Source organism: Biomphalaria glabrata, chromosome 6, assembly GCF_947242115.1.
Source record: "Biomphalaria glabrata chromosome 6, xgBioGlab47.1, whole genome shotgun sequence".
Taxonomy (NCBI): Eukaryota; Metazoa; Mollusca; class Gastropoda; family Planorbidae; genus Biomphalaria; species Biomphalaria glabrata.
Genome location: NC_074716.1, coordinates 3,683,391 through 3,711,141, shown reverse-complemented (window position 1 = coordinate 3,711,141; position 27,751 = coordinate 3,683,391). Strand labels below are relative to the sequence as shown.

Sequence of the window (27,751 nt, the reverse complement as noted above, 5' to 3'; positions counted from 1 at the left end):
CTGTTCCCTTAGAAGTGGTGATTTAGTTGGCAACATGGAAGTCTAATTTAGCGCCTTTGACCTTGTTTGGTGTACTGCGACAATCACCACTATGACATCATTATGTGCTAATAAATGAAATAAGTCATTGAAAGAAATTGAGGGGGTTGCTTTTAGAATTAAGCCAATGTCTAAACTACATTCTGAAAACACAGTGGCAAGATAACATCCCCAAGACATTTGCACCATCGGTAGCAGACATTGCTTGGATATGTGCATGCATGCTACAAAGCAGATTTCCACAGACATGTTGCAAGATTTAATGAATGCAGGAGAACTGAAGGCTGCCCACTACAAAGATGAAAAGTTCCCATATGACCTTGCGATCTATAGGGCAGTTGATGTAAAGGTCACTATTTCTATGGTTGACGGTTAAGGAGAGTATCAAGTGGATAGCACAACGACCAACCACTTTACTTTCCACAACTAAAGTCAGGTACCCATTAGAGTTGGCTGGACTCAGAGGTGTCCTTCAAAATCCCTTAAGTTAAAAATTCCAGTCTTCACAGTCTGGGACCGCTTGGTTCGGAAGCCAAGCCGTTTACCCCTCTGCCACTGCGCCCCCACCCCACTACTAAGATATTGTTGTAAACCTGGTGGTGACACAAATGGTCGTACGCTGTGTTTTTAGCCTACGCAAATCGCCCCAGTCCAGCGCAGGACGAGCGGTCAACTGTGACCAGTGACAGTACACGCCAGTTCGGCAACGACCTGTGTGTAAATATTACGCACGCAAGTCACGGCGATTGTGATCATTCTGAGTGGTCAAGAACGTTCCATCCGATTCTAGAAGGCCAGTAGAGACACTATATAAGAGCGAGTGTGTCAGAAAGACTGGACTTCACGTTACCTCGCAATGTGACCAGTACGAGGCGAAGTTAGAGACAGACGGTGTGTGAAGTCAGACGGAGCAAGGCGAGGTTTTTGGACAGTTAATGTGATATTGTTGCCAACTGTACAGTATTTGTAATGTATTTGAAATTAAATTGCTACTGTTACTTTGGAGCCCTGAGTTGTGAGGTTCTTTAAGTTCGTTGTGTCGTGTGGTGCAGTTTGAAGAGAGCCTGGATAGTAGGAGAGATCTGTCTGTGGCATTTTACGTCTCGAGAGACGATCTTTTCCCTTTGCAACTTCTTGTGTGACTAAAGAGGCCAATCCTTGATACACAGCTGCGATCGCAGGTTGGGCATATATAATCACCAGGCGCCGTTGCATCTTCACCCTTCTTTCTGCTTCTGTTGTGTATGACATCTGCAATCTGTGACCCTTTCTTTATGCTCTCTCTCCATGTGGATCTGTCCAGTGCCACCTCTTCCCAGTTGCCAGTGTCGATTTTGAAGAGCTTCATGTCGCGTTTGCATACATCCGCATAACGTAAAAGTGGGCGACCAGCGGCTCTCCTGCCTTCTATTAGATCGCCATACAGGATGTCCTGTGGAAGTCGACCTACTGGCATTCTACGAACGTGGCCAAGCCAGCCAAGGCGTCTGCTGCTGATAACAGAGCGGATGTCCTGGCATCCTGCTCTATGTAGCACTTCCTCATTGGTTATCTTATCTTGCCACCTTATTTTAAAGATCCGCCTTAGGCATCGGAGGTGGAAGACATTCAGCTTTTTTTCCTGCCATGAGTAGGTTGACCATGTTTCACTTCCGTACAGCAAGGTGCTCAACACAAGTAGAAGAGATACGTAACAATATATTGAAAAACATCAAGATTGACATCAACAGTTCAAGGGGAACAAATCTCCGGTTAGGGCCAACATGTAGAGCATTAAAGACAGATCCTGGGTTGGGAACACTCCAAGAGCAAGAAATAAAGGCTGAAACTTTGCAGGATCTGAGGAACATAATTGCACATCTTGTGCCTCATGGATTATTCCCATAAGATAATAAGATCATCTCTCAAAACGTAATGTCACAGAAGCCAACCACAGTTCAACTTCAAAACGTAATGTCACAGAAGCCAAACACAGTTTAACTACAAAACGTAATGTCACAGAAGCCAAACACAATTCAACTTCAAAACGTAATGTCAAAGAAGCTAAACACAGTTCAACTTCAGATGAAAAAAATTAATTTGCTAGACTGCTCAACTGTAGTACAAATAATATAAGTAAACAACATAGACATAAATAAATATAGACTGGCCAAAGGAAGTAACTTCAAGTAACTTGAAAACATGTACATCTATTGTTGTCGATTTCCGAATTCTGAAAAGTTGCATGATCTTCAGTCTTAGAGACTAAACAAAACTACACTGCTGTATAATAAAATACACAAAATTGCAAGTCACAAATTTTCATTTCATAAAACTCTTTTATCGGCCAGTCTTTATTTATGTCTATGGTAAACAACTTTCTCTTTGCTTCCTACTGGAGACACACAATTTCAATACAAATTAACCAGGTACAATCCAACAAACTTTCATAGGGAGAAAAAGCAATTTTTTATAAATTTCATGTGTCGAATTTCATAAATAGTTACAAAATAATGACAAAATTTAATCAAAAGCAGTGAGAAAACAATTTTTAAAAAGTAAGAAAATCTACAATCCTTTTTGTCCAAACATTTACAAAAATGTGTAGAAATGCAACAAACAGGAAATGCTGAACTTTCAACATGTAACAAAAACTAATCATTCAATAAGTCATTGAATATGGGATCAGTTTTATATGAAAACAGGTTAACAAATTTAACAATAACAATATATAAAAAAAAAAGCTTAGATACTGTCGTTTCCTAGCAAAGCCCATTCAGGCTTGTAAGAGAACAGGCTGGCTAGTAAAATGTAACAGGAAGACCACATACAACAAAAATGACTAGAGACTAGGCTTTTCAATATATGATGATAATCTGACATACACATTATGATAAGCTGATAAGTCAGAGGTGATATCAGTAATTTTTTTTTCTTTTTAACACACATACACGCATTCACACACTCACACATCAACATTTATTATATATTATACAATATAATTACAAGATATAAAAATGGACTTTTAAAAAGAAATAGGATCTATACAAATGAATGACAAAGAAATTTAGAAGTGCAGAAAATTTAAAATATTAACAAGAAGCTTCTTGAATGGACCATCACCTTTCTAGGCAATTGTGGTGTCGGAATGATTGCCTACTATCACAGCTCTGTCATTGATCTCAGACCAGAACTTCACCGGGTGAGGGATGACAGTCTTTGTCCAAGCCTTTGAATGGGACCATCCTCTGAGTTCTCTTGTGATGACGATACATTCAGTGTTTGAGATAATAGCAGGCGCTTTTCTGTTCAGCAGGAAAAAATAAAAAGGCTGCATCACTTGGCATTAAGAAAAATAAAACTAAAACTTGTTTTTAAATAGAAGTATCTAAATCGTTTATAACCCAAAAAAAAAAAGTTTCTAGTGAAAAAAGTTTCTATCATATTGTTGTAACCATATTGGCAAGGCAATAGGATTAACTGTGCATGATCAGCTGACACATGTGACATATGCCAGTAATACAGCTTAGCGTGCTATGTCGATGGACAAGGGACAGTACTGGTATGAACTTTGCACATAAATATAACCCATCATGTGATCAGAAGCCTTTGAGGACCAGAGACAGAGTGTGCTAGGCAGTGCAGGACAGCGAGGAGACTGGTACTGTTAGTCAGCCATGAAGTTGATCCTGGTGGAGTCCTTGAGTGAAACGGACCAGTCCAGGATGAGATAGAAAGGCAGTAGAGTTTAGTACGGTGATGCACAGTGTAACATTTGTAGTAGTTTATTGTTTTGGCAATTGTGTAGTATAGGCTGTTATTTATTTCTTGCTTCAAGTACCAGATTATTTGAAACTCTTGTCAAGTTCTTGTCCTAGATGTGCTGTGATGAGCAGTGGCTACAGAAGGCCTGATTAGGAGAGAGAATCGTAACAACATAATAGTATCCAAGGAAAAGCGTCTCTAAAGAAAACTTACGTTGATATAATTTTTTAAACCCTTCCCGGCCAGTTATTCTGGACAATGTGTAAAAGAGCATTGGAGTAATGGCCACAATACATGTTATAGCCACTACTGGCGTGACATCACTGCTACGCTTGCTACAGTTCAGTTTTTCGCTCCAATAAAAGCGAGTGTGGTTCATCTGAATGTAAAAAAAAAAAAAAATTAAACTCATTGTGAAAGAACAATTGAAAGAAGTAGAAAAACATTGAGAGGAGCCACAACACTCAGAGGAACCACAACACTCAGAGGAACCACAACACTGAGAGGAGCCACAACACTGAGAGGAGCCACAACACTGAGAGGAGCCACAATACTCAGAGGAGTCACAACACTTAGAGGAGCCACAACACTTAGAGGAGCCACAATACTCAGAGGAGCCACAACACTTAGAGGAGCCACAATACTCAGAGGAGCCACAACACTTAGAGGAGCCACAACACTTAGAGGAGCCACAACACTCAGAGGAGCCACAACACCCAGAGAAGCCACAACACCCAGAGGAGCCACAACACTCAGAGGAGCCACAACACCCAGAGGAGCCACAACACCCAGAGGAGCCACAACACCCAGAGGAGCCACAACACTCAGAGTTGTTGTTGATTTGAGGCACATCGGCACAATTTAGGAACACTCAGAGGAGCCACAACACTCAGAGGAGCCACAACACTCAGAGGAACCACAACACACAGAGGAGCCACAACACTAAGAGGAACCACAACACCCAGAGGAGCCACAACACTAAGAGGAACCACAACACCAAGAGGAACCACAACACCAAGAGGAACCACAACACCCAGAGGAGCCACAACACAAATACCAAACCACACGTGAGTTCACATGTGTAACCACATCAGGTAATGTTCAACTCACCCTGTCCACTACATCCATACAAATGATGTTGCTGTTACTGCTGTCATCCTTGTCCCCACTGCTTGAAATGTGTGGTGACATGTGGTTGAAGTAGCTGTTCAACTTACTGTACATATCTTGACAAGCATTGCAAACACTTGCATTGGTAGCTACATAGCCTTCATCTATCTGTAAACAGATGAGACATATAGATATAGAAGCGCAGAGTCGTGTCTAGTAGTTAGATATGTTGCACAGTTTACATTATCATCAAAACACTAACTGAATGTGTTTGTCCTATGAGTATGAGTCCTATTATATTAATTTATGTATGTCTAGATTTTAAATTCATCTCATTCCTATGATGTGATCCATAGTCACTTCCCGACTGAAGTAGGCAAAAAAAATTTTTTTACTTATTTTCAACAGCTCAAATAAATCCACATCATTAACTATAAAAATTGCAAAGTAAATTCACTAACTTTATGGCCTCCTTTAGTCACTGAAATGACATGAAAGCCTGAGCAGTAGCTATAGTCAGAACAATGTCACCCACACAACAGTTCCCACCTCTCCATGCAACTAATGTGTCTAAAGGAACGTCATGTGCTGATACAGTTTGAGATCAGCCGCATCGCAGGTTCTCCCAGGGTGTAGCACTGGTTGCTGCAAGCTTCCTAAGGGTCATCGGCTCCTGGTTTTTACTTAGGGTTGACTCCTGAAGCTTTTCCCATGTTTGGGTACAGCCGCAAGGTAGCATAGGTTTGGATTCAGTTTTCTTTCACCAAGGTGGGTAGCCAGCCAAGGCTAACAAGCCCTCCTGCCCAAGTCTTAATGGTTAATCCTGTCAGTATCTGAGCCATGCGTGAAGGCCAGGAGTAAGACTGGTTCGTTGTCAGAGGCTATTAGAGACACTTGCCATGGGAAGAATCTTATCTTATCTTATAAAATACAGACGTTACTTCAAAAAAGAAGATGATTACGTCCTAAGCGTCATGCATTTAGTCATGCATATTAACCAATGACCTAAACTCCACCAAGTCACTGGTTTTCCTGGCTAGTTCAGGCAACCCATTCCATGTTCTAATAGTGCTAGGGAAGAAGGAGCTTTTGTACAAATTTGTCCTTGCATATGGAACGAGGAATGTCCCTTTATCTTTGTGTCTTTCTGAGTATTGTATTAAATTTTGTTTTTGTATTTGAAGATTATGGTACAGTGTTTTATGTATAATTGCTACTTTACTTTTAAGTCTTCTATCCTGAAGGCTTTCTAAATTTAGTGATTTTATTAAAGGTATTACTCTAGTTAAATGTGAATATTTGTTTGTTATGAATCTCACTGCTCTATTTTGTGGATGCATATATATTCTATTATTGGCCTAACCAAGGTTAAATAACATTTTAGTTTTATGTTCTTATTTTATAGGTAGTAGAGCTCTTATTTCCATTACCACTTCAGGCAAGAACAATGTTAGGGTCTCTCCATAAAATGCTCATTTTTGTTGTTTAGAAAGATTCCAAATCTAAATACAATTAGGATGAGTTGGAAGCATCACTGAAAGAAGTGCTTAGATCTAAAAGATTGTGTATGTATGAAAACAAAACCTTTCATTTTCAGGTCCAAAACTGTTCAGACCACCCTCATAAGCAATAGAGATTTATGTAGTTAATGCAGGTGTTTACCATGCCACCAATACACTAACTGCAGTGCAAATTTAAGATCCTACTATATTAATTAATGTATACCTATATTTTAAATTCTAAAGAAACATTTTCAGAAGTTCACCAACTCTATTAAATCCATTTCATCAACTGTAACAACTGCAATTCACCAACTAAGCAAGCTATAATCTAATGGACTAAATCTAACTGACCATATATAACATTTGTAAATCTGACCATATATAACATTTGTAAATCTAACTGACCATATATAACATTTGTAAATCTAACTGACCATATATAACATTTGTAAATCTAACTGACCATATATAACGTTTGTAAATCTAACTGACCATATATAACGTTTGTAAATCTAACTGACCATATATAACATTTGTAAATCTAACTGACCATATATAACATTTGTAAATCTAACTGACCATATATAACATTTGTAAATCTAACTGACCATATATAACATTTGTAAATCTAACTGACCATATATAACATTTGTAAATCTAACTGACCATATATAACATTTGTAAATCTAACTGACCATATATAACATTTGTAAATCTAACTGACCATATATAACATTTGTAAATCTAACTGACCATATATAACATTTGTAAATCTAACTGACCATATATAACATTTGTAAATCTAACTGACCATATATAACATTAGTAAATCTAACTGACCATATATAACATTTGTAAATCTAACTGACCATATATAACATTTGTAAATGTACTTCATCCACTTTTACAAATGTAAATCAATGTACAAATACCACAGAAAATATTCAGTCTTTAAAGGTCATCTTACCTTGTCCGTCTGGTTCATGCACAGTGTAAGGTTGTGATAAAGTATCAAAAAGTGTGCCACGTCTGGGTAGACTGAGTAGGTCACACATCCTGTTGTCGCATTCAGAGTGACGTTCTCAGCATAACCTTTACAGACATAAGTAACATCATGGAATTTAGTTTAAAATCAAGTAGAGATCAATATTGATCTGTTTGAATTAGCTAACTTCATACGGGATGTGGGGAGTAAGATATCTTGACAAAACAAGACCAAGGCTTAAAGGGAAACTCTGATGGTTTTTCAAATTTGAGTTATTGACATATTTAAATTCTGCGTAAAAAGTTGTAATAGTAAACATTTTACCATTTTTTATTTAAATGCTTAGAAACATTTATATTTAATAAATTAGACAATAATTCTTGACATCTAAAAAAAAAAACGGAGTTCTATGAGATTTTGATTTAAGCTATTTCATGTCACTTCCATCAACAATACTGAATGAGAAACTAGATTTGACCAATCGTATCACTTCATTCTTACAGTAGCTGTTAGGCTTAGTGACGGCCTAGTCCAGAGCTATGATACAGTTATATATATGTACATGTATAGATAGATCTAAAAGCATTAGGATAATCAACTCGAGAAAATGAGTAACATTTTCATCTAGGCCTCTCTCTGTCCCAAGAAGTAAATAGATCGTGTGTCTGACTGATTCAAACAAACTGGTCAGTGTAAGGCTAGTCGAGACTAAGTGTAGTCGGTCATGACAAGACAACCAAGCGAAAGTGTTTGTTGTGTGTTGAGTGGTCTGGCAAGAAAATACACACTGCTGTGGTTAGTCAAGCATGTAAATCTACTTTTAATACGCATTTTTTCTTTGCTTACAAGATCCAATATCTAACTGCATAGATCAAGATATATTTCTTTTACGAGAATGTAAACTTTGCTATATGGTCTCCTATTATACAATAAGTCAATAGATTAAAACACCTTTGTGACGTCACATAGAAACCCGGTAAAAGTCTGACTGTTTTGGATGCGCAGGAAAATTACGTCGGAAAAACATCAAATACTAAGTTATTATTGCAAAGAGAAAAAAAAAAGAATTATATATTCATTATCTGTAAATCAAAACACATATTATATCAAAAATTGTCAAAACCATCGGAGTTTCCTTTTAATCAAGAGCAAATCATAGTTTCATTTTGTCAGTGAGGATCAACATATATACTTGCAATTAACAGAACTAATGAGGGAAGTGAAAGAACTGAAGGCCATCCTGAAATTGTGATTCCACAGCAGCCCTCACCACATTTTAAAGTCAAGACCACCAGTTAAGCGGAGGAACAGTGGCTGAGTGATTAAGCGCTTGGCTACTGAACATGGGGTCTTGGGTTCCAATTTTGGTTAAGATTGGAATTATGAATTTCTGGATTTTTTTAGGACGCCCCTGAGTCCACCAAACTCTAAAGGGTACCTGGCTTTAAAAGGGAAAGTAAAAATGCTTGGTTGCTGTGATACCCTGCAAGTCAACCATTGGCCAAAGAAACAGATGACCTTATTATCATCTTCCCTATAGATCGCAAGGTCTGAGAAGGGAACTTTACAACCAGTTAAGCAGCCAAACATAAACCAATAAACAAACATGTTCCAGGTGGTCAAAAAGTGCCTAGGTATTATTGTTTGCAAAAAAAAAAAAAATTTAAAAATATCTTATTTTACTTGTTTGGTTCTATTAGTGCTATTTAGATGCTATATTTAGATGCTAGAGAGAAACTACTAAACTATGACAACTTTTTTGAAGGAATGTCTCTAATTTATAAGAAGAAAGCTACGTAGCCAAAATTAAATCTCTGCTTTTAAAATCCCACACTGAGAAATGGACATTTTCCAGGGAATTTATACAGTGTGTGTGTGTATGTGTGTGTGTGTGTGTGTGCAAGTAGAGCTGTGTGAATGAAAACAGAGTTTATGTTGTCGTAAAGAAGGATTTGAATCTGTCATTCATGTATGCAAGTAAAGTGAATACCTTTCCATATAAGGAGAGTTTTGGATTAGCTTTAACAGAGCTACATCACAATCCAGATCCAACAACACATCAGAGTGAATACTGTACAGTCAAATTTATATGAATCAAAAAAACTTAAATATTCTGCTAAGAACAGCTACTGACAAAAAAGAGTGGAGGGACTTGGTTACTTGAGCTATCACAGCAACCTTACAATCAAAGTCAAGGGACAGATTCATACTATTTAGCATGATAGCCAAATATCACAGCAACCTTACAATCAAAGTTAAGGGACAGATTCATACTATTTAGCATGATAGCCAAATATCACAGCAACCTTACAATCAAAGTCAAGGGACAGATTCATACTATTCAGCATGATAGCAAAATATCACAGCAACCTTACAATCAAAGTCAAGGGACAGATTCATACTATTTAGCATGATAGCCAAATATCACAGCAACCTTACAATCAAAGTCTAGGGACAGATTCATACTATTCAGCATGATAGCCAAATATCACAGCAACCTTACAATCAAAGTCAAGGGACAGATTCATACTATTCAGCATGATAGCCAAATATCACAGCAACCTTACAATCAAAGTCAAGGGACAGATTCATACCATTCAGCATGATAGCCAAATATCACAGCAACCTTACAATGAAAATCAAGGGACAGATTCATACCATTCAGCATAATAGCCAAATATCACAGCAACCTTACAATCAAAGTCAAGGGACAGATTCATACCAGTCAGCATGATAGCCAAATATCACAGCAACCTTACAATCAAAGTCAAGGGATAGATTCATACCATTCAGCATGATAGCCAAATATCACAGCAACCTTACAATCAAAGTCAAGGGACAGATTCATACCATTCAGCATGATAGCCAAATATCACAGCAACCTTACAATGAAAATCAAGTGACAGATTCATACCATTCAGCATGATAGCCAAATATCACAGCAACCTTACAATGAAAATCAAGGGACAGATTCATACCATTCAGCATGATAGCCAAATATCACAGCAACCTTACAATCAAAGTCAAGGGACAGATTCATACTATTCAGCATGATAGCCAAATATCACAGCAACCTTACAATGAAAATCAAGGGACAGATTCATACTATTCAGCATGATAGCAAAATATCACAGCAACCTTACAATGAAAGTCAAGGGACAGATTCATACTATTTAGCATGATAGCAAAATATCACAGCAACCTTACAATGAAAGTCAAGGGACAGATTCATACTATTTAGCATGATAGCAAAATATCACAGCAACCTTACAATGAAAGTCAAGGGACAAATTCATACTATTCAGCATGATAGCAAAATGTTTAAATTAAATTTTGTTTACCATCACAAGCTGAATTCATCCAAATGGTATCCATGTTAGATTGAATAGTTGGAATAATTTGAATACTGTCAGATTCTAAATATTGCCTACGGCAGTCTTCCAAAAATGAATAAGTCTGAAAAGATAATGGTCAAAGTTGTTTTAATATTTTACATAAAACAAAAAAAAAATATATCGTCTAAGATATAAACAGAAAATTGTGAAAGAGATTATGACGCTTAGCAAAACTTGTATTATTTTTATTATTATTATAACTTTTATATAGCGCTACTTTCATGCTTATAGTATGCTCAGAGCGCTTTTGGTCCAATCTCATTTGTGGACCAGTGGGGGGAGGAGGTATCTAGGAGTTGGTTTTCCGTGCTGCCTTTAGGCGCTCAGTAAACACAACTCTACCCGAGTCAGGAGTCGAACCTCGAGCCCCCTTCTAGGTAGCCAAGCCAAGCCAAGTTCAAGCGCATAAATAAAAAGCATTATTGGATTTCATGGATTCTTACTTTTGGCAGCTTGACTAGCAATTCTGATTAACTTGTGCACAGCACACTTCTACTAATGGGGACAAGTATTGATCTAACCAACACATTTCTTTACTTGAGCAAGTTGGGAATTCTGTCTGTAATGACTAATATTTCTACAAAAGAAGGAAAACTAGCTGTATTTATATTTGTGTACATTGATGCGAAGAAGATAAACAAAGAGCGGGGGGGGGGGGGGAGGCCTGATAAAAGATCTTCTCCTTAGGTGCCAAGGAAACAAAGTATTGAGAGATGTTCGCTCTCAGCTCAAAACTATTTTATTGAAGTATATCTTAATATTAATTTTATGTTTTAAGTCAGTGATGCCCAACCTTATACAGCCTGCGGGCGGGCCATTTTAATTTCCGACACTTGTGTCGCGGGCCACATTAATGAAAATCTACAGAAAAATGAAATAGAGACTAAACCATTTTAAATAAATTTATAACAATCCCGTGGATCTAGTAGGCCTACTTACAGCCATAAGTCAATTACCTAACAAGGGTTTCAAGTGTCTTATAACTGAAACAGTTTTTCTACTAAATTAAGTACTTGTAAAGATTGTGATCCTACACTGCAAATGTTTTCGGAAATGTGCAAGGTCTATGAAGAGAACACAACGTAGAAATCTATTGTCTGTATGGCTCAAAATTTCTCAAGCTGGGAAGTCTGGCTTTCTAAGTCAATCAGTTCCAGTTTGTGTCACTCCTCAGCGGTAATAGTAATTATTTCGAAATCTGTTGCTCTGTCATTTAGTTTTGAATGGAGATTTCCACCAACATCGTCCACTCGTTTTGCAGTTGTCATGCCAGAAAGGCGGCACAGCTTCAACTGCATTTTTTGTAGGCCCATTTTATTCCATCACTGCTAGCCAGCACTTTTTTGTATTCTTCATTTCTCTTCTTAAAATGTGAACAACTCTGTAGCCTCCATTACAGTCGACTCATTTTCTTTCTAGGGAAATATTTTCGTCACTCGCTCAACTCTAGACGTAACTTAGCGACTCTTTTATTAGCGGATCAAACCAACAATGCTTCCATATTTTTGTATTGGTTTGTTTTAGAATGCCTTTTATGTTTTGTTCTTTAAAACAGCCAGACTTTCAGTACAAATCAAACATGTTGTCTTGTTAATTTAGATTTAATAAAGATTTGTCCACTCGTTCTGGAAGTTTTAACCTCCAATTCTTCGACACTCCCATTTCATTAAAGTACAAATGCTACATGGAATGGCACCTATCATGTTGATGTCAGAAGTACCCGAACCAAAATGATGAAGAAAAGATGCAGTGTGTTACACACCCGAGATGTCAAGGACACAGCTAGCTCAAGACAGCCGCTGAATCGCCCAGGCTCTAAAATAACTGTCAATTCTTATCGATAAAAAAAAATGTGTGTTCTTATAGAAAAAAAATCAACATGAATAACTAACAAGACAATAGATTAGTATGAAATACATCAATAAATATTTTTTTTTTATTTTCTACATTTTGTGCTGATGTTTTGGCGGGCCAGTCAGAATCAAGTCGTGGGCCAGATCCGGCCCGCGGGCTGTAGTTTGGGCATCACTGTTTTAAGTAACAAAATAGTCTAATTACCAAATTATGTTTATGAACAGAATTTAAGTTAGAGTAGACATAAATTTTTTTTATCTATAATTAATATGTGATATAATATTAAAGAATCAATGTTATATATATATGTTTCGTTCATCGTGGTTCAATAATGACCACTTTTATCATGGGGGGGGGGGGGGGTAACTAAGTGACGCGCTGAAAATATTGATTAACGTGAGGAGGATTCGGGCAACACATCGACCTCACTCTCTCGCCCTAAAGCCAATCAATGTTATATTCTCTTTACAACCCCAGTTTTGTTGATCTCGTCCTCACAGGTCTGGGAAACAACAAATTCTCGACATGTATGCATTATGCAAAACAGCAGGGTTTCCGTCTAGGGCTTTTGTAAGAGAGGATTTGAGCCTCTCAAGCCCTCATTGAAATGGAATTTGATGATGATAGAGAGTTGGAGAGATTGAAACTGAACATAAGATAATAGCTTACCAGCAAATCCTTATAAATACTTGACGCAACTTCATAATGTTCAATGCACTTTTCACAGAGTCTAAATGGCTGAGCATTTCTCAGCTCACAATGAGTGAAATTGTTGACTGCTTTAATATACTCTAGATAAAATGATTCGCATATGTTAGTGACTTCTGACAAGTTGAAATTTGTGCTGCCATTCATGCTTCTCCATACTCTTTCAGTAGGCCCAATCTTGCCGTCTGCTACTGTGTAAATACTTAGAATCAAACACAAACACACAAATACAGTTTTCAGTATCGGCAACATAGAGTGCCACATATCTAGACCTGGGGGGAAAAAAAAAGGGAAAAATGGAATGTTAACAAGAAAGTTGTTCCATAATCTATATGATCTTTCAATGAAAATTATGCTAGAGTATAGAATTACTGTCTGTATGCTAGAGTATTGCCTCCTGAGGGGCATTTTCAAGATTTTGGGGGGTGCTGGGAGCCAAAGGGGCAGTACGGGGGCGCTGGGCATAAATGGGAAAGAAGAAACTAAAGTTGCACTGAAACAAAACAAATAAAAAATTGTTCAAAATTAAAGCTGACAAACTAAATATAGACAAAATATAGTTAGCATGCTTCTAATTTAAGAACAGAAACAACGTTGGAAATTGAGTTCGGGAATCCCATAATTTTCTATTTTTAAATTCTTACTCTTTTGCTGTAAGAGGAGGATACCTGTTGTCCTTAGATCTTGCGCTTAAAGGTTAATGATTTGATAAACAAACTAGGTAATACGCCTTTTAGATTATAGTTTATTTTATCTACATATGTTAATACAGATACGTAAATGTTAATTGAAAAAAACTTTAAAGCTAACATTCATATAGAATAATTTAACCATTTTTAAACAAAAAAAAAGAAGGAATGTGTCTTTTTCTTTGTGTCTTTCTGAGTATTTTATTAAATTTTGTTTTTGTATTTAAAGATTATTTGTTTTATGTATAATTGCTACTTTACTTTTAAGTCTACTATCCTGAAGGCTTTCTAAATTTAGTGATTTTACTAAAGGTGTACTTCAAGTGTACTGTTACTCTAGTGACACTCTTATCACTCTAGACTCTAGTGACACTCTACTCTACTCTGACTCTAGTACTAGTCAAATGAGAATATTCGTTTGGGTAATAGTTTAGATACGCAGATACCTTTGCCGACCACCATGTTGTTTGTTAAGCATATTTATCTCCCTTACCTATATTGAACTTTTTTTAAAGAGAGTTTTTGTTCTTATGCTGTCAACTTATGATTTTTTAAGTGTATTTACTGAAATGAAGGTCTAAATAAAATGTCATTAATAAATTGATGAACTTGTTGTTTCTTCTTTTTTTTTCTACTTATGAAATTATTAATTAAAAAATATATGTTAACAATTAGATCTATAATTAATATATTAACTCACCAAGCAAAGCAAAATAATGATAAAATAAAAAACAAATATGCATGAATTAAATGAAATGAAACACGCATCTAGATATACATGTTATGTTTAATTATTATTTTTTTTGAACAAAATTATGCATTATGACTTAGTGATCTTTTTAGAGCAATGACAATAAATGATATAGATCTAGTACGGGAAACTTATTACTATAAGAAATAATACTTTTATGTTTATCTGTTGATGATTAAGACTACAGTTAGATCTATACATTTCTAACGAATTTTGAGCGCTCTCTATTTTCGTAAAATCACACCACGAAGAGAAAGAATTTTATGAAGCTGACACAGATCAGTGTCCCTTTCTCTTTCGCCGTGAGGTCTTCTGAGTGGAGTCTACTGTCTACCAGAGATTGTTTGGCGTGTGTTTTATGATCAGATAGGACTAATGTCTGTGTTTATAACTCTTACCACTACCTCTGGCTCCCCCTCTCTTGGAGGGAGGATAGGTAGAGTGTAACTAGATCACAAACGTCTTTGTTAAACGTTACGTAGCACCTGTTAAACTATCATGTTTCACAATCTGAAATTTACTTTGCGTAGAGTGGGGAACAAAAGCCAATGTATAAAGAAACAGATAAGAAGCATATATATACACTACTATTTAGATAATTTATGCATCTTTACTTTCGGAGTTCATTAAAAAAACTCCTCACCTATTACACTAAATTTGTTTAAGATGTGTAGTTGTGGGGGGGAGGGGGGGGGGAACGACTCCACCTACCAACCCTTCTCTTCACGTGGATCCACTAGCGCCCATGTATTACATTCCGTTTCGGAGTCCAAAGCCAAGTTTTTCTCTCTCGCCCTACCGTACAGGTGGCGATTTTCTCCGTTTATTCTTACGTACCTTTAAACCCTCGCTGCGCCGGCCGTCACACGCGATCTTTGTCTTTATGGCAGAACTAGGTGTGATGTAACATCACCTTCCCCTGCTCGGAGCTTCGCCGGCGCCGTGGTCATATTAGATCATCTACTGCTAGGATCGCTGGTATGCTCATAAAGGGAGAAGGGCAAGGTACGGTGTTTTACTTGGTCAAAATTTATCCTTCTTCGCTTTCTTTGTCGGTTCGTTTCACCGACATGCAGTTCAACTGAGGTCTAGTCGGATGAGACTAAGACTGAAACGTGACGCAACATAACGATGTCACGATCAAAACTCTCTTGGTTGTATCCTATAATGTCGGCCAGCTTGTACAGATAGTTATGTACGACAAAAACTCCCGTGGTTGGATCATATCGTGTCGGCCGGCAGTCTATAAGTAGTTACATCAAGAAGTAGTTACGTATGACAAATACACTCTGATTGTCATAGATTCTAGTCCCCCTCCCCTATTTGGTCCACAGAAGTAGTGACGTAGTATTTTTATCTTGAAGCTCTTTCATCTCATTAAAGAGATTTGATAAAGCCTTTGATTTTCATCGCTCCATCTCTATTTGGAGCCATCACAAGGTTACTAACTGTGATGCCATTGTAACATTTCCCAAATCTGTTATAAAAGGAGTTCCCTTCCACTCTTCAGTCCTATCATTACTTTCTCTACCTTGTTGTAGATATTGCTTGTTCTTATATTGTGCATTGTTTTTCACTCAATATGATTATAAGTTACCGTACATAATAAGAGAAGGATAAAGAACTTGTACTTATAGCTACCATATTTTTTTTAACAGCAGCATATGGAGCTGATGAAAAAAGATACAACATGGGCCACAACTGCAGAAATGCTTGCAGCTGCTACACTACTGCAAAGAGACACCTATACATTCTCACCAAACCACAACAAAACAAAATACTCATGGCTATTATTAAATTAAAACCTTTATTTCATGATGCAAACACATACATACTATCTCACACAGACAACCATATATGCTGCAACATAACACTATTGCATACAAATGGTAATCACTTTGATGTGGTTGTACCACAAGAGGCCACATGTAACTGTTTTTTGCCAAATCCACTGCTTGGAGTATGATGCTTTAGCCTAAATTTTTAAGTGTTGATTAATATTTCATCTTACAATCTATTCAGATTAGATCTATTTAGCTATTTGATTTTTTTCTTGCATGCTTTTAATATCTTAAATAACATTTAATGTCTATTATTTTCATGTATTTAAAGTCAGGGTACCAGTATCTATTTATTTAATTACTTTTTATTTTGCCAATAAAAGATATTTTGCTAGGCTTAGATTTTTTAATTTTTATTTTTCTATTAATTTTTTTGTCTGTTGTTATTACTTTAACTACATGATTTTAATTTCGATTTTTAGCTATTTTTCAAAGTACAAAAGATTGTTTGCATTTTAAATGAATTTTAATATTAGATCTAAAAGCTGCTAGAAAGAAAGACAAAGCAGCAACAGAAAAAAGTTGGCAAGTAATTCAAGGGAGATAGTCTAGTACTAAGCCTTAAAACCAAAATGGCGTATTTCCAATGACAATATATGGTAATAAGAAATAAAACTTAAAAATATATATTTTAAAAACTATTTATCTCCGAGGAAATCAAATTACATATTTGTAATCTGCATTTTTTTCTGCATATTCTGAAAATATGACAGAAACCTAATTTAGCGTTTCTAGTGTCGTATACTAATACCTTCGTTTGTTATTTCGAAGTGCCTATCCCCAACCAGTTGGGAATAGGCTTCAACCCTATTCCCAACCGGACGGATGGGTCAAATAAGGTCAAACCCTATTTACAGTCAGTTGACTTCCGGTCTATCCCCAGTATAGACTTCCTGCCAATCCCCCCTGTTGACCGGAAGTGTTGCTATATAAAAGGCCAGCGTAAACGTGACCATGGCATTTTATATAATAATCAATTATCCTCTGGTCACTTTCACTATCATTTATTTAAAAAAAAACATGGAAGGAAAATCATTCACAAATTTTACTGAATTCAAGGAATTTATCAAGAAGCATGAAGAGGAACAGCATGTTTTGTTTGTTACTAGTGGTTCTAAAAAGGTATGTTGTTGATTTTACTTTTACAATTCAATATAGTATAATATAGACTGTAATACTATAATAGATCGTTAGATTCTTATTTATTTCATTTAAGCTTAGCTTTTTATTTCTTTTCATTTATTTTATTTTGTGCTGGTTAGTGTTACTAGTGTAGTACGTTTTTGTTTCTTTTTTTAAAGTAATGTCTGTTCTGTATTAGTATAAGATATAGATAAAATAATAAATAATAATTACATGTAAAGTAGCTTGTAATTTTGAATGAAAATAACGTAGTCCTAGTTGGAAATAAATATAGAGAGATTTATTTTAAACTTTCTCCATTTATTAAAAAGAAACTTTTATTAATTTTTTTATACACAAAGAAGTTAAGTTTAGAACGTTATATATTTTTTTCCGTTTACAGCTGTTAAATTTAATTACACTTAAAAAAAGAGAATGAATTTTCCCTACACACAATTTATAAGTGCTAAATTTTATTATTTTTTTAGCTTATCAGTGGACATCCAGCAAAAGAATCCATACAGTATAAGTGGCTAAAATTAGTATGCAAACAAGGGAGAGCCACAAAACCAACATCGAGTAAAGGCATCCGGCCGAATCAAAGGTATTTATTTCAATATTTCTTAACAATGGAAAAAATATTGTGGTATTACAGAAGATGTGTAGTTGGGGTATAGTGGCCAAGTGTTGAGTGAAGTGCTGTCCACCCTAGTTAACCATCGGCCATAGAAATAGATGCCCTTTACAACATCTGCCTTATTAGATCCCAAAGTCTGAAAGGGGTAATTTACTTTTATTTACAATGCAATAGTTGATACTAAAGATACAGTAGCCAGTTTTATAATAGTATTCAGTGCAATTGTATTATTGAAACACCCCTCCCCCCTTTCTCCCATCTCTCAAATCAAAATAATAACAGAGTAGAGTGATGAAAAAAAAATATGTATAATATTGTTATTATATTTTTTTTTGTAGGTCATGGAAACATGATTGTGGTGCAGTGATACGTGCTGTGATAAGGCATTCAGATGTTACTGGCTACCAGTTTGTCATCACAAAGGCAATATTGTCACATGAGAATCACCCCACAGATCATTTGGTAAGTTATTAAAAAGCATATTTACTCCTAACAATTATCTCTCATGAATTTTCAACTGTCAATATCAATTTCCAATAGCTATATATATACAATTTATTATTTTCAGACTGCACTTGTGTATCCTGAAAATAGAAGAATAAAGCCAGATGAAACCGTGAATCTGATGGTTGGCACCAAAATACCGCAGTCAGAATTGCGACAAATCATCTCGCAGAAACAGAACAAATGTGTTCTTGGAAAGGATGTGGAAAACTACAGGAAAAAACTGAAAGACCCCTGCACTGACAGTGAAGGAGTAGAGAAAATTGTAAATAGTATAAAGGTTGGTGGTGTAATGGTGAAGTATGGTGTGACACCAGAAAATGAATTTTTGTATTTGGCATACATGACCAAGGAAATGATAGGTTCACTTAAAGCCAACAAAACCATATTGATAATAGATTGCACTTATAAAGTCAATGAGTATTTATTTCCATTGTTGAATGTTATGTGTATTGATGCCAATGGTAATGGTGTACCTGTGTTGCATGCTTTTGTAAGGAATGAGAGTATTGAAATTTTGGCTGAATGTTTGAGTGTATTACATGATGTGTGTGTGGAGCCTCAAATTTTTTTTGTAGATAAAGATTTTAGTGAAATAGGTGCTATCAAACAATGTTTTCCTCAATCTTTAATTCGCCTATGTTCATTTCACACAATGACAGCAGTAAAAAAGTATTTAAATACAAATGTCTCAAAGGAATTATCCAATAAAATTTTTGATCTATTTAAAGAACAATCTTATACATTAAGTGAAGAAGCATTTGAGTTGTTAAAAGTTGACATCATTTCAGCATGTCCCAGTGTTGAAAGCTACTTTCAAAATAATTGGTGGTCAATTTCTGACATGTGGGCAGCATGTAGAAATACAGATGTTGCATCTCTACATATCACAACTACAAATCATGTAGAATCCTATCATTCAAGGATAAAAAAGCACCTAGATAGCCACACAACACTCTCAGTATGTGTAACTAAGCTACTTTTGTTTGATTCAGATCTATCTAAAATAAAATCAGCACAACACCACATTCACAAAATAACTAAACATTATTCTACACTACCAGACACACATTTGCTTACTTTGTACAAGAATATATTAACACCATTTGGAGCAGAGTTAGTGGGCCATCAGATTTCTTTATTTAAAAGATGTAACTACAACATAGTTTAAAATGATACTGGCACATCATTTTTTTCTATTTCTAATACTTGTAATTCTAATGATACCAATTCATATGTGGTTAGCATGGATTCTTGCAATTGTATTTTCTTCACTAAATTTTTATTGCCTTGCAGACATATTCTTTCTTTGAGACATAAACTTTCTTTAGAAATGGTTTTTCTTCCTGATGGGTGCCATTTCCAAAATAAATCATTTAGGGATGAAGAATTTGAGGACATATCATCTATCTCAACTAATGTAATTTATCCAACCATTAGTGCAAAGACAGCAGAAGGGCGATTTAAAATTGTTAAGGACCTGACCTGACAAATGAACTAAACTGTCTGTATCAGAATATGGGGGAACAACATTTTTTAGTAAAGCTTGAACAGTTAAAGACATTTATTTATCATATCAGGGCCAATAAGGAATTTGTTATTACTAATGTGTCTGAGGCCTTAGCTGAAACAAACATTAGTTTGAATGGTGGGTGTGTTGATGCAGAGTTTCTTCCAATTGCCTTAACTTCTCAGGCCTTGGCTGAAACAAATGTTAGTTTGAATGGTGAGTGTGTTGGTGAAGAGTTTGTTCCAATTAATCATGCTCAACCCTTTGTGGTTCATAATAGTGAAAACAATCTGTCTGGTAGTGATATTGTTGACTCATCTAAAGTTACAACTGATACATTTAGTAATGTAATGTTGAAAAAAGTAAAAACTAAAGGAAGACCTAATAATAAACAACACTTCACAAAGAAAAAAAGACTAGGTTTCCCTTACAGCTCGGTTAGTAAAAAACTTAAAATTGTTAGCAGTACTGAAAAAGAAGTGGTAGGTAATGTTAAATGTTCCAGTGCAAATGATGTGAATGTTTTTGTTGATAACCATGTTGAATGTTTAGAAAACAAACGTAATGGTAATGAATGTGCTGAATGTGGACTGGAAGAGGTTTCAAAAGAGAATTGTATAGATGGGAAGTTGATGAACTGGATTGGTTGTATGGTGTGTGATAGGTGGTTTCATGAGTTCTGTTTATCAAGTAATATTTCTGTAGATTCATTTATTTGTAAATTTTGCAATTAAAATATTAGAAGTGTTTTAATACATATTAACATTTAAGTCTATTTGTTAATTTAACTTTCACTTCATAAGACCTATCTTGAGCATTAAAAGTGTAACATAATTCTACCTTTAATATATAAATGTACTATTGTATCAGTAATACTACCATTCAATAATGTGCTATTTACTCACCATATATTTGTTATAATGCACTTTTTTTTATCAAATACATATTAAATTGCTTACATAAGTTTATATATTAAATATTGACTTTGATATTGTTTAGCTGAGTATATGTGTAATATATTTTTAGCTGTAACAATTAAATGTAATTTTGTACTGGCATCTTAATTGTGTAGATTACTTATCATATTTTTTCTATTATTTTACCAGTTTTATTTATCAATTCATTTTGATGCATATTACATTGTTTACATGTCTACTTATATACTGACTGAAAATGTTATGTATTATTATATGTTATATATTTCTAGCAGTGATAGTCGAACATAAAATTTCTTCTATTACTTGCTTTAATAAATTATGTCATACGTATGACCAAAAAAACAAAAAAGTTTTTGTTGATTTTGTTGTGCTATTCATGTAGGAGAATTAAGGGATGCACTTTTTAAGTGTCTTAAATTCTCTACATTATTACAGAATGATACTATTATTAGGCTTAACCACAGATGATGCTTGATTTTGCTTGTAGGATGGTTACTAAAACTGAACATGTCTTTTTTTTTTTGGTGGGTGGAGGGGCTGTAAGAGAAAATTTTAAGCATTATAATTTATTGATATAAAAAAAACACATAAATGACATAGAAAAATGTAAATTAACAAAGTAATGTGTATGTTTTCTATTTTATAATATTTCAAACCAAGAAATCATACAAGTATATTACCAACATCAAATGAGAGAGAAATATTTATTTATTGAAATGGTGCTAAGATTGGTTGGATAATGATCATAGGTATAGAACATGATCCATTGATTCTTATTGTGGTACTATCTCTCAAAAATATCCACTACTTCCGCCACTACTTGGCCTAAGATTATAACATCCTGTGTAGGTATATCCTACCCACCTGCCTCCCCTATTTCACCTTAGTGAGAACAATAAAGTTTGATATCCCCTCCCTACATTGAATAGAATCAACATAAATAAAAACTCTAAGCTTTACAATATAGCTAGCATTTTACTATGTGTTTACACATATGGTTACATTTCTCCTCACAGCTACACATGTTATTGCTTTGCAACAAATTTTAAACCCACCCTCACCCCAATTATATTTTTTTCTCTGCCTTGTTTTGATAGCTCCTCTTTTTTTATTATAGCCATCCTCAATGCACTAAACTTTATAATGAAGATGGGAGAGAAAACATTGAAAACACATGTCAAAAATATCAAGAAGCTGTATATAGGCCTATAAAAAAATATGTTGAATTGAGTGCTTTAAGTCAAAGCCAAGTCAAAAAATATATTTAATTGGAGATAATGTGACCAGGAATGAAATAAAAACAAAAAACAGTGAATTAATATATTTTATTTATTTTATAGCTATTGCAAATATTCAGCTCAAAGATTTAACAACAATGTGACCTAACAATTCTATAATAAAATAACCTATAAAGTATACATTGTTCCTTTAATTACATTAGGGAAAAAATAATAGTTTAATAAATTGTAAAGATTTATCAATATCAAACCAATGTTATAGCTATTTTCGATTATCTTATTAAAAATCAATCACTTAAAAAAAAAAAATTAAACCGAATAGGATTTGACCTAAACACTGTCGACTGGGAATAAGGTTTTGACCTAATTTGACCCTGTTGACTGTGAATATGGTTTTGACCTTATTTGACCCATCCATCCGGTTGGGAATAGGGTTGAAGCCTATTCACAACTGGTTGGGAATAGGGTCCGCCTTGTTATTTTGTTATGAATCTTACACTTACGAGTCACTGCTCTATTTTGTGTCTGTTCCCTGGTACTAGAGTAGAGACTTACGTGTGTTTTTTTATTTATTATTAAATTTAGATCTAGATAAAATCTGGTCGAGATTTTTTCCAATTAAACTTAAACTTAAACGCGTTGGTGTTTCTCAGCTGATCATGACAAACTATCTTGAACAAATCTTGAAAACGGAAGTTGATATAAAAGTAAAGAAATCCGCTGCCGTGGAAAAGTAAACAAGAGTTTATCACTCATCTATATATATTCCATAGACATTTACTCTGGTATTGGATTACCCATGGGTTACCCATGCCCTAATCAAACCACTCCATGAACTGCTAAGCTTGTGCTGGGAACAAGGAATGGTCCCCTAGGAATTGAAAGACTCCAACATAGTTACAATTTAGAAAAAATAAAGGCGACCGCTCTGATTGTAACAATTACATAGGCATCTCACTGCTTAGCATAGTCGGAAAGGCTTTTTGCTAGAGTATTAGTATTATTACTAAAGCGATTACAGATCCTGGCAGATCGTGTTTATCCAGAGTCGCAGTGTGGCTTTAGGGCAGGTAGATCTACAACAGATATGATTTTCTCTCTGCGGCAGCTACAGGAGAAGAGCAGAGAACAAAAGCAGCCCCTCTTCATAGCATTTATTGATTTGACCAAGGCCTTTGACCAGTGGCGTAGCTAGAGTATATGATGCCTGGTGCGGTACCTCATCTTGATGCCCCCCCCCAAAAAAAAACTAACTAATTAATAACGTTGCAAAACCATACTTTTTTGTTCAAAATAATATGTATTCATTAATCAAATATTGTTAATTCTTTCATGACCTTAATGACCTTTCATGACCGCAGCATTATGATAGCCTTGACCCCTGCAGTCTAAGCCATCCGAACGCAATTTCTCTAGAATCATCTCAGTAATTCCAGCAGCATGCTTGTCCTTTGTGTCGATGAAGTCAACAAAAGACTCACCAACCTGCAGATTGTCATTATCCATGACAACATACCGTAAAATTTGGGAAATTTTATCCAGCTTTGAGATGTCAGGTGTACTGTAAAAAATAACTGAGAAATATTTGGCTTGTTTTACTTGCTGTATGATTTGTTTTTTACCGTGATCCCCCAATATTGTAATAAATTCATTTTGTATTTGTGGAAACATGTATATATTCGGTCTGGAACAAAGCTTAGTGCGAAGCACATGCTCCCTCAAGAGTGGATCGTACTTTGATAGTAATTTTACTAACTCTCCAGGTTTTCGTCTCTTGTATAATCAAATCTTGGGCCTTGTTGTCAATATTGTTCCCTACTCTCAGACAAACTTCAAGTTCCCTCCAAGCAAGCAATGACTGAATGTGAGCTCTGCTGGTCTCATGTTTTTCTATTTTTGGGGATAACCTCCACCACTCATTGAATCCATCTTTGGATTTAAATGAAGATTTGGTACTTGATCTTGTTGAGAAGAGTATGTAGGGGAAGCAAAATAAGGATTCTTTTTTTTTTTTTGGCGAATAACACATCCACTTTCTAAGAACTTTCTCGCCGTTTGACATTTCCCGGAAAAAAAACAAGCCTTTGAAAGCTTTCTAGCCTTTCCTTTTGCTGATTCTTGATGTCTCTACGCCTCTCTGAATTGACTGTTCATACGCTGAACTGTTTCATATCCTTGAGTGACAAGGTGTATGCGAATATTATCTGTGACATCAGGCCAATCTCCAATGTCGTTCAGTCTAGAGTTTATTATCCTGCTTTCTGTATTGTTTACACTGTCTGATGGTTCAGCTTCTTCCATATGAATTTTTGAGAAGTGTACTAAAGTCATGCTTGTGTGCTGTCCTTTAGTCTCTAGAACATGCGGTACTGAAGTATTTTCTTCTTTTCAGGATGTCGCCTCATCATTTTTTTCTGGATTCAATGATAACCGTCTCATCTTGCTTTGTTGCTTTTAATTGTTCAGTTAATTCATACCCAATAACAGCTCGCCTATAGTCGGTGGACTCTGGCAATGATGTGACTTGAAATTGTCTCGATGCTTCTTTAGACTTAAGAAATTTAAGAAACGCACCTCACTGCGGTCAAAGAAACTGCTTTATGCGGATGATATTGTCCTCTGGTCAACCGGCAAGAAAGTCGACCAAATACAGGCGGCATTACAAGCAAACCTCCAAACCATCTCCTCGTATCGCGACAAATGACAGATTCAGATAAACGTTGCCAAAACGACCTGGTCCCTGTTCAGCCTAGGGATCGACATTCTTAAGGCTCCATTCGAGCTTCAACTCGGTGGGCTGCGATTCCAACGTGAAAACACGCCAAAATATCTAGGGGTGACCCTGGATAGAAAGTTGTCAATGTTCCAGCACGTCCAGGAAGTTGAAAGAAAAGCCTCAGAGAAGTTAGCGTTACTCAGAGAGTTGGCCAGCACAAAGTGGGGTGCCAAAGCTTACATGCTACGCACATTGTACCAGGGGCAGTCAGATCACAAATTGAGTACAGCTATACAGTTCAAGTATATGCTAGTAAAACTGCCCTCGAATCACTCGACCGAGTACAATCACTATAGCGCTCATAGGCTGTAAGTACCGCCCTCTCCCTCCTTAAATGTAAAGGGGCCACGTTTGTTAAGATTTCAGCAGCGTTTGTTGGGCTTGTCCGAAAGGTGCCACAAATGAACCGTAGTGCCTGTGATTGTACTCGGTCGAGTGATTCGAGGGCAGTTTTACTAGCATATACTTGAACTGCATATACTTTTACTGAAAAGCTCAGGGAAATAGGAAATTAATACACGCTGGGGGAATTTTGGTGCCCCTCTCCATTTGGTGCCCTGTGCGGCCCGCACCACCCGCACATTGGTAGCTACGCCACTGCCTTTGACCTTGTTAGCAGAAATGGTCTTTTTGCTGTACTAGAGAGAATCAGCTGCCCAAATAAGTTAAGAAAACTAGTGTCAGCTTTTCACGAAAATATGCAGGGCACTGTTCAGTTTGAAAGTTCTTCCTCTAGGCCATTCTCCATTAAGAGCGGTGTAAAACAAGGATGTGTACTGGCCCCTACACTATTTGGCATCTTCTTCTCAGTTGTACTAACCAGTGCTTTTAAATCCCTGGAAGACGGAATATATATCCATAGCAGATCCGATGGAAGGCTCTTTAACCTGGCACGTCTTAAAGCCAAAACGAAAAGGCGTCGTATCTTGATAAGGGAGTTGCTGTTTGCCGATGACGCGGCACTCGTATCTCACTCACAAGGAGGTCTACTGAAGCTAGTGAACGCCTTAGCAGCTGCTTGTCAAGAGTTTAGCCTTACTATAAGTCTCTCCAAGACCGAAATCCTGGCACAAGACGTCGCAGAAATACCTATAATACAAACTGGGAACCACACCCTTTCAGTGGTGCAGGAATTTACCTACTTGGTTCAACAATGGTCAGTAACCTAGATTTAGACATCGAGCTGACAAAAAGAATAGGAAAAGCTACCACAGCATTGGCAAAACTCTCCAAGTTCGTCTGGAAAAATGGTAAATTGACCACAGCGACCAAAATCCTAGTCTACAACGCCTGTGTTGTGAGCACTCTCCTTTATGGCAGTGAAAGCTGGTCAACATACATGTACCAAGAGCACATATTGAATAGTTTCCACTTGCGCTGCCTGAGACGCATAATGGGCATCTCTTGGAGGGACCATGTCTCCAATCAGGAAGTTTTGAGACTGGCCAATATGAACAGCATGTATGCTCTCCTGACACAAAGAAGATTACGCTGGCTCGGACATGTCACCCGCATGCCATATGATAGAATCCCGAAAGATATCTTATATGCTGAGCTTGTGGAAGGAGTCAGACCCAAGGGCCGCCCAAGACTAACATATAGAGATGTCTGCAAGCGAGACATGAGAGCCACAGGCATCAGCCAAAGTATGTGGGAAAACATAGCCAAAGACCGGAGTGCATGGAGACAGACTGTGCGTGCTGGGACAACCCTTGCTGAGAACAAAAGAATTGAAGCGGCCTTAATCAAGAGGGAAAAAAAAGAAAGCTGCCCTGTCCGCTAGCCCTGAATCAGAGGCATACACATGAACGAATTGTGGCAAAGTCTGCCGTTCTAGAATTGGCTTGATTAGCCACACCAGATTCTGCCCCGTCTCAAGATTAAGCTAAAACCAGTGACTCATTTGGGCGCATTATTTTATTGTCTAGGATAGTAGGCTACCAAGGTATTTAAAAGCTTGCACTATTTCAATAGTCTCTCCAGCTACAGAAACAATATCATTTTCCTTCTTTTCCCTACGAAAATCGATTATCATTTCTTTGTGTTTTTTTACATTTAATTATCAATAAATATTATCCTTATCCCTACCCAGACTGGGCCCCGCGCAATCCGTTTCACTTAGGGCCCCGCAATCGTTAGGGCCGGCCCTGGGCCCCGCACTTTCATAGGCCGCGTGTTACCTCTAGTTGTAAATTATTAAATTAAACCATTTTTTTACTTATAACAGGGTTCCCGCGGCCTCGTGATTTTCCAGGAGCTCCTGCAAATCTCCCAAAATTGCAAAGTAGGCCTATACGAAAAAGTCAAGAAAATGTCATGAAATTATTAAAATATCATGAAAACGCATAAAAATGTCCTGAAAAATAGACAAAATTGTCCTTTTGGGGTGTCATTCAACATGGTAAACG

General features: G+C 36.3%; 2 protein-coding genes across 2 annotated transcripts; one reads left to right on the top strand and one right to left on the bottom strand.

Annotated features, from left to right (window-relative positions):
- Window positions 1–150: 150 nt before the first annotated feature.
- Window positions 151–23,250, bottom strand: LOC106077020 (osteopetrosis-associated transmembrane protein 1-like). Its single transcript, XM_056033407.1, has 7 exons — window positions 23,123–23,250; window positions 13,299–13,609; window positions 10,722–10,836; window positions 7,363–7,487; window positions 4,894–5,061; window positions 3,997–4,162; window positions 151–3,323 (listed from the first exon to the last, which is right to left on the bottom strand). Exons 2-7 carry the CDS (start codon window positions 13,599–13,601, stop codon window positions 3,214–3,216), a joined length of 987 nt encoding a protein of 328 aa, XP_055889382.1. The 5' UTR covers window positions 13,602–13,609; window positions 23,123–23,250; the 3' UTR covers window positions 151–3,213.
- On the top strand, window positions 17,639–21,892 carry LOC129926660 (uncharacterized). The gene is made up of 4 exons (XM_056032095.1): window positions 17,639–17,740; window positions 18,229–18,344; window positions 18,716–18,839; window positions 18,946–21,892. Exons 1-4 carry the CDS (start codon window positions 17,639–17,641, stop codon window positions 20,050–20,052), a joined length of 1,449 nt encoding a protein of 482 aa, XP_055888070.1. The 3' UTR covers window positions 20,053–21,892.
- Window positions 23,251–27,751: the final 4,501 nt, after the last annotated feature.